The 7,486-nt window shown below is 44.4% G+C and overlaps 2 protein-coding genes across 3 annotated transcripts; both read right to left on the bottom strand.

Moving 5' to 3' along the window:
* Window positions 1-308: 308 nt before the first annotated feature.
* cenps (centromere protein S) lies at window positions 309-2,617 on the bottom strand. Its single transcript, XM_023837547.2, has 5 exons — window positions 2,008-2,617; window positions 1,467-1,590; window positions 1,294-1,327; window positions 1,089-1,155; window positions 309-742 (listed from the first exon to the last, which is right to left on the bottom strand). The coding sequence occupies exons 1-5, from the start codon at window positions 2,032-2,034 to the stop codon at window positions 590-592; spliced, it is 405 nt and encodes a 134-aa protein (XP_023693315.1). The 5' UTR covers window positions 2,035-2,617; the 3' UTR covers window positions 309-589.
* A 109-nt stretch (window positions 2,618-2,726) lies between these two features.
* Window positions 2,727-7,486, bottom strand: LOC111857095 (OTU domain-containing protein 5-A-like). 2 transcript variants are annotated; one of them, XM_023837603.2, is made up of 9 exons: window positions 6,768-7,486; window positions 6,261-6,351; window positions 5,711-5,775; window positions 4,754-4,910; window positions 4,493-4,641; window positions 3,879-4,064; window positions 3,559-3,766; window positions 3,311-3,427; window positions 2,727-2,970 (listed from the first exon to the last, which is right to left on the bottom strand). In XM_023837603.2, the coding sequence occupies exons 1-9, from the start codon at window positions 7,257-7,259 to the stop codon at window positions 2,849-2,851; spliced, it is 1,587 nt and encodes a 528-aa protein (XP_023693371.1). In that variant the 5' UTR covers window positions 7,260-7,486; the 3' UTR covers window positions 2,727-2,848. The 2 variants fall into 2 exon arrangements, with proteins under 2 accessions (XP_023693371.1, XP_023693370.1); XM_023837602.2 differs by having other exon boundaries at window positions 6,261-6,354.

Here is a 7,486-nt window from a genome sequence, read left to right on the forward strand (position 1 = left end):
TAGTGGTGTGGATTTTAGTGGGGTCTCTGCCTCACTAGTGGATCAGTCACATTTTATTGTATTAGTGTTGCTTTTTAAGGACAATCTTCCTGCCATTTTAAAGGTCTTGATGGTTTTTGTGACTTGTGTACACTGCATAACATTTACTAGCACTAAGCTTCAGGGATGTTAACCTAACTGTAGCTATGACTTTAAAAACTCATGATAGTAGGGCAGTTGTGTTTGATCGACATTCCTCTTATGTTTCAGAGGTTATATGGCACTGGGTAATGGATTGTTTTAACAGACCTGACAAACCAAGCAAGAAGTTGTATGGTTTCAAAGCTGCCTTTTATACATTTTTATTTATGAAAAAAGTAAAAACACCTGCTGATCTAAAGCAGTCATAAGCCAACACAAACTACACAGCTTCCCTGTGCCTTTTTTAATGAACCTTCATCCCATCATATTTTCCTTTCCTTCTTTCAGACTGGGTAACTTTTTCCTAAGGAGAACTGGTGTACATCTCAAACTAGCATTGTAGCTGTTTCTGATTCACGACATACATCCTCTTTGTGTGGGGGGGGGGGGTCTTCTGAGACCGTCCACTTCATTCTGCTTCACCAGCATCATCATCTCCTGGCCTGGCCTCTGCCTGCTCCCCTTCGCTGCTCCTCTTCTTGTCTGATTTTCGTTTCTTCCTTTCCTTCTGCTCCTGATTAGCAGATATGAGATCCTCACACTTCTTTGTGATGTACTTGGACTGAAGGGACATAAACAGCACGTCTGCATTCAAATCACTGCTGTAGTTTAAACGTGTGATGTGACTTTAGTGTGGAGAGGCCAAACAGTCCCAATATTAACAGGATTTCAACCAATTTGCATTGTAAACTGGGACTAAGATTCTCATCTGGACTGCAACCAGGAACAAGGTGTGTAAAATGTCACCGGTAAATGCTAATCATTATAAAGAACTCCTATGCATAAAGCATTCACTTTGTACAGGAGAACTTTTAGGAATAATGTGGCAAACACATTCAGGCTGGAAACCAAAATCCCAGACTTGAAGCAGGCCATTGTGTCGGCCTGCTGCGGGACAGATATCTCACCAGTGCTGAGCTCCTTCGGGCTATAAGTTTGACATCATCCGAGTTGATTGTGGTCCTTTTTGCGTGTCTGTAGCACAACAAAACCATAAACAATTTACCTGGAGAGGCCGTACAAGGTCAGAATGCAAAATTAAGTTTATTAACCTTACATGGTCTATCTTTATATGAACTGTTAACCAAAACAGAAACTGCTTCAATAAAATACCTCGCAAAAGCTTCCAGATCCTTGGCAAAGTTATCTGTAATGGTACAGCAAATAAAATAATATGATTTACAGCATTGTGCCAAACCTTTATAATATGGAATTTTATATGGAACCAATAATGGACCAGTCAGAATGCCGAAATGGGATGGGGTCCCGTCCGGAGGAGCACTCACCGCACTGTCTGAAGGTGGTTTCGGCGATGGCGGCGGTAACCTGTTTGCTGAACTCCTTGTCGCAGTCCTGCCCGACCTCCTGACAGAGACGGCCGACTGTGAAATGAACCGCGGCTTTCAGCCTCTAAGGAAGAGAATTAGACACGCCAGTTACCTTTTGTTTTTGTTTTAAGAAAATGGGAACATCACACACATATCCCAATGTGAGACAGCAGGACAGGAAAGTTTATGGTCACTCTGAAGCAAGTTACAGAAAAAAAGAATAGAACAGTTCATATTTTTGCATTACCTTGAATATACATATGTAACGAGAAACAACACAGAATGAAAGCCAGACATAAAAAAGATAAACATGTCACGTATCATCGACATGCAACAGGTAATTTATGAAATAATACATTTAGAACGGAAAACTACCATCCGAAGTATATTACAGCAGAAGACTGAGGACGTCTGTGTATATAAAACATGATTAAGCAGAAGGCAGTTGATATATTTATGCTTATAAATGTAGTAAATCGTATGTCGGCGTGTCAACAACCTGGCTCTTCGAGAATTCGTCTTCCATTCCTTAATGAAAGCAGGCACTGTAACAGCGCTGGGCAGTGTTACTGAAAACAAACTTTTACTGCCAAGAGTTAGATACTCTTAACATTTAGACATCTTAAATACATTTGTAAGAGAACTACCGCAGGCTATCCTGTTCGCCGGCCACCCGCTTAATTTTAGCGCGGTCTACGGAAGCTCCATAAGGTCAAACTGGACCTCTCAAAAACGAGAACATTTAAATCATACTGAAACTATAATCCGCGGAGAAAGTACAAGTGCAAAGAATTTAAAAATCCGCCATATTAAATTATTTCATAAATGTATGTTAATGTATATTTTATGACGAAAAGTATTTGTTGTTTTTGAAAAGTGAGAAAATAAGCTTTTCAGTTGGGGTCTCAGACAATTAACAACAACTAAACTCATTATTCTAAGAGAAAGTAAATTTAAATAACATTAAATCCAAAATGTATCATAGATTTAGCATACAGGTGCTTAACAATTGAATTTCTGCCATGACACATTGCCAGGTTAAAATAAAATCAAAACCAAACGTCAACTACTGTGTGAAGCCATACAGAGTACATAATCTATTGGTACTGATCATAATAAATACCAGCTATAGTTCTCTTTTAAACACAAAATCTAACGGAAACACAAAAAAATCAAAATATAGGTTTTAAATTTTAAAAGAAGACAAACAAAAGTAAGTTCTTCAGTATGATGATGTTTTTATTTGAACATGCATCCAAACAATGTTTTCTACTTTACAGAGCATTACAAAGTCATACAGGCATGTTGTGGTGGGACGGAGGAGAGGAGAGGAAAGAACATCAGCTAAGGTCTGGGGAGGCCCCGCTGTGCGCCCCACCCTTCTTCATGCTGTCCAGGTACTCCTGCTGGGACGCAGCCAGCACGGAGGCCAGGATCGCATCGTCCTCCCAGTCGGTTAGGCCTAAAGGCACGAAGGAGGAAAAAGCACAGCAACACCCAGTTACTTGTACAATACAAACACACCAACTGCCATAAGGGGGAAGGGAGGGAAATGGCACTTTGTTTAGATTTCAAACAATTGGTGAAAATCCATTGTTAGGCAGGTGTAATCCGAAATGCTGAAAGAACAGAACATTATGTTTCCGATGCAGCTGCATACATTCAGTCACACCAGACACAAAACTAAACTGAAACTGAGAGTAAGACAAGTTTTTATTTGATGTGTAACAAATATGTGTCATTGTAAGCGACAGGTTCAGGCATAGGGATTCCATTTCTCTTTAGCTGCCAGATAAACTTACCAAAGACCGTGGGTGACATTTCCTTCATGAGTGCTTGATACCCCAACGTGGGGTACAGAGTCACTAGGGAAGGGGACTTGGATCTGTCTGGTCCCTCAGAGGACTGGTTGCTAGGACCTGGAGAAGAACCAGGAGCATCATCACGTGCAGTTCGTTAAGGGACCAAGAGCTACACACAGAGTCAAAGTCAGACTGGGAGTCATAAGCCTCCCACCGCCACCCTCCCTCATCAGCATCCACCCACTAACCTGGCGCACAGGGAGAGGAAGGATTAGAAAGAACAAGGCCCGGCCCTGCCTGGGGGGGCAGCTCTGCAGATGTATGAGGACGGACGGAGCTCGGGCTCTCAGGCGAGAGGTCTGAGCTGTGCCGGTGGAGGCACCTCCCACTCCGCTCTTCGGCTCCGCCGCATGCGGCTGCCGTTGCCGAGCTGCAGGTGGCGCTGGCTTTCTGGGGCTGAGACACGCACAAGACAGAGCAAGATAAATAAGTATTTCTCGGAATTGTTTGAATAATCCCGTAATCTGGAGTCACCGGTGCTGCCCGCAGGGTGTCTTCCATGACACACCTGCCGCGAGCGTCTCTCCTGGTCCCGAAGCCACTGCAGATAGGACTCCCGTGCCACCTGCTCCTCTATGGCCTCATTGGTGGCCTCCCAGTCCGTAGCCCTCTTTTTGTCCTCCAGCATCTGTTGCTCTATCCAGGAGTCCTCAGAGCACCGGATGGCGCTCTTCATCAAGGACTGATCTGCGTACTACCAGGGACAGTGAGGGGCAACCACTCAGAGTTAGGATACGGGTGACACAAATCATCGAAGTGAGGAAAGGGTGGAACCATCCTGGGCAGTGTGTGGCTTTGAGGGTTAGAACTCGTGAAAAAAAATCCAAATTTGAATCAAATTCAGAGGCAGAAACTTCAGGTCCAGAAAGTACAAATCCAGACCAAGATTTTGTTTCATCCAACCATTTGAGTATAGAGTCAGAGACACAGTGTACTCCACTGGTTGGTTGAAACATAGCCTTGGTCTGGATTTGTACTTTCTGGACTTGAACAGTTGGCAGAGTGATTTCACCCTTGAGCAAAGCCCTTAACTTTGATTGCTCCAGGGACTGGCTGACCCTGCTTCCTCCACTGTACATTGCTCTGAATAAAAGTTTATGCTAAACAAGTAAATGTACTCACTCCAGGCTTGAAGGCCGGCAGCCCAAGGCCCACACCTATGGTGGCCTTGGCAGGGTTCACCACTGAGTTGTAGTGACTAGCACGGTGGTAGCTAACTCTGATTGGCTCATCATTGTTCTGATGAAAGCTATGGAATGTGTTGATTGGCTCTAGAAATTTAAAGAGGGGGAGCAACAAGAAAATGAATGACATTTGACACTAATATTACTTTAGGACACATGACTAGCGATTTCCTTGTCATAAAAAGTGTCACCTAATCACCTGTCCCATACTGGTAAACTTCTACTGGTCGGTTGTACATTTCTGCCATTGCCTGCATCTCAACATGGTTGCCATGACAGTCGCTTTTCCGTTTCCGGTTGATGTAGGTAGTGAAGTCTTCTGTCACAAAGCGCGAGAAATAGTCTGCATTTTTCACCTGAAATCGAAGCACGTTAAATTTAATTATAAATTTATTGGATGATTTTTACAACCTACTCTGGGAACGCCATTCTTCAAACAACATTCTGTACGCTTCATTTAGAGATTTAATACATGTATCTCATGTTTTCATGATAACGGACCCGGGATACACTCCAGAGTCTCCATGTCCCTAAACTAGATAAACAATCATGGAAGATGGATTTTTTTTTTTTTTTTTTTTACACGTTTCTGAACTTGAATACTTAAGATGGTAATTTTACACTGGCTAGTCAAATTTCACTATGCAAACCCATAATTATAATTATCATAAGGAAGGGTGTGGCTCAGTGGGCTAAGTCCCTGTGCCTGTGATCAGAGGGTCACTGGTTTGAGCCCAGCCTTGCCACGTCTGCGGCTCCTTGAGCAAGGCCCTTAACCCCCAGCTCCCTGGGCACCGCTATGGGTGGCTGCCCTTTGCGGCCAGCTTGCTCTCACCTACAGAAAGCAAGCTGAGGGAGGTGTAAAGAGAATTCCCCCATGGGGATCAATTATTAATATGACTCGATGTGCTGAAACCAGTGTGACGGCATGGTTTTTTTTTTAACAAGTGACCGACGTTTTCAGGACAGTATGGAAAAAAAATCTGCTGCAAAGCACCAAGGAACAAGCAACCCGGGGTTACCAACAAATGACAGCATTGCTGCGGGGGAAAGATTACCATTTAGCTCACTCCACAGAGCGCATATAATACAGGATATATTATGCAGTATAAAGCATTTTCTGTAAATGCTACCATTATTGCCTATAGTGACTCACCAGGTAGTCCATACAGTGTTTCCTGACCAGATCGTGCACATCTTGGTCCCCGTACACTTGATCAGCTTAAAAGAAAAACATTGTCAGTTGAATTAATGACAAAAACAGGCACCTTATGGGGGTCTGCTGTTGATTAAAGACTGTTACTGTGGTTGGGATATACAAATATTAAAGAAATAAAAATTCTGAAGAACACCTCGCCAAATTTATCTTGATTTTAACAACAATCCCAAAAAAAAGAAGACTTGGCTTCCATGCTGTGCCAAGAAAAGAAAGACAGCTACAAAGGGTATTTTAATAACAGGCAGGGAATTTACAGAGTTTAGTGAAATTAAGTGTTATAGTCAAGTTTGAAACACTGGGAAAATGTTAACTCTGAGCACTGAGTTGAGAATTTACCCTCAAATCACTGGGCATTTTCAGGTCAGACTGAAAATCAGTCCCATTTTCACAAACTAGGAGTTAAACAGAAGATTGATCTATTACTGCACACCACGCTAACTCATTTTAAACCAGGTTGAAGCCGCAGAAACGGTACAGGCACACTCACCGACGGCTCGGAACAGACAGGCTCCGTCCTCTTTCATCTTCTTGATGATAAACCCTTTCTTTTCACGCAGTGTTTTCTCAAACCATCGCTCCTGCTGCAAGTAGAAAAACGGCGCTCTAAAAACAGCGTTTTTCAACTTTATGGAAGATCTGAAAGACAGCCAGAAGTTTGAGTGAAGGTCTAACAACACGCCCAGTGGCGCAAAGAGGGGCACCGAAACACCGGCAATTCTCTACCTCAATCACCATGGAGCGGCCGTCAGTGCAAGGCGGGGAATACAAAAGGTATGAGGCGTCATTTTCCCCAAAAAGACATTAAATTAATACCCACCATACGACCCATGGGGCAGTCTCTTGCCCAAAAACCTTTCACGTAATGACACTGGGATCTATTATTGTTAGTGACAAATTACTACACTCTGCCCGGTTTATTTAAACTAGCGACTACGGGTGAGAGCAGGAAGCCTTCATGATGCATTAAGAAGGGTCATCTGCATGCTTCAGCTACCTGTTCGGCTGCTGTGGGGTCAATACTTTGTAGCCTGGAGGCGTTTTCGTACTCGTCCTCGCTGTTGTTGCCTGCCCCCTCCTCCGTGTCAGGACCTCCACTACCCACAGTAGGTCCAGCCACTCCAACGGTGGAAATGCCGGTCGGACAGACAGCCTGTCTCCGTCTTTTGCTGAGCCCGGGTCCGGAGCAGCAACCTCCAGGCCCTCCGCTGCCGGACAGTCCCCCAACGACACCTGCCACCCCGCTGCTGCCACTAGAGTCACCAGCCCTCGTTGGCGACCCTGCTCCAACCGGCTGGGGAGAGGCCTGCTGGGGTCGGGGGTTAGAGGGAGGCACGGTTTGGTAGGACCAGGACGGCGGAGATGTTCTGGTCCTAACCCCTGCCCGGCCTCCCCGCTGATGGGAGTCAGAACACGTTCGACGGTCCGCCTCATCGGGGTGATCCGACGTGCCGACCGAAGAGCTCGGCTTCTTCGGCAGAATTGTCATAGTTAACAGTTTAGGCCTCTAATTACAGGCAAACGGTACACAGTTCCACTTTCACACCTAATTAGATTGAGGTATACGTATTGTTTAAATAAGTTTTAATAAGTAACTTATTCAATTTGGTCCTTCTCTGTCGGTATGCCGTTGCACGGAAACAAACGAAACAGTCCCTTCCGAAACATCAACACGATTTACGGTTTGGGTACGTCATTTCCTTTGGCTAACACCAC

The sequence above is a fragment of the Paramormyrops kingsleyae genome, chromosome 8 (assembly GCF_048594095.1).
Source record: "Paramormyrops kingsleyae isolate MSU_618 chromosome 8, PKINGS_0.4, whole genome shotgun sequence".
Taxonomy (NCBI): Eukaryota; Metazoa; Chordata; class Actinopteri; order Osteoglossiformes; family Mormyridae; genus Paramormyrops; species Paramormyrops kingsleyae.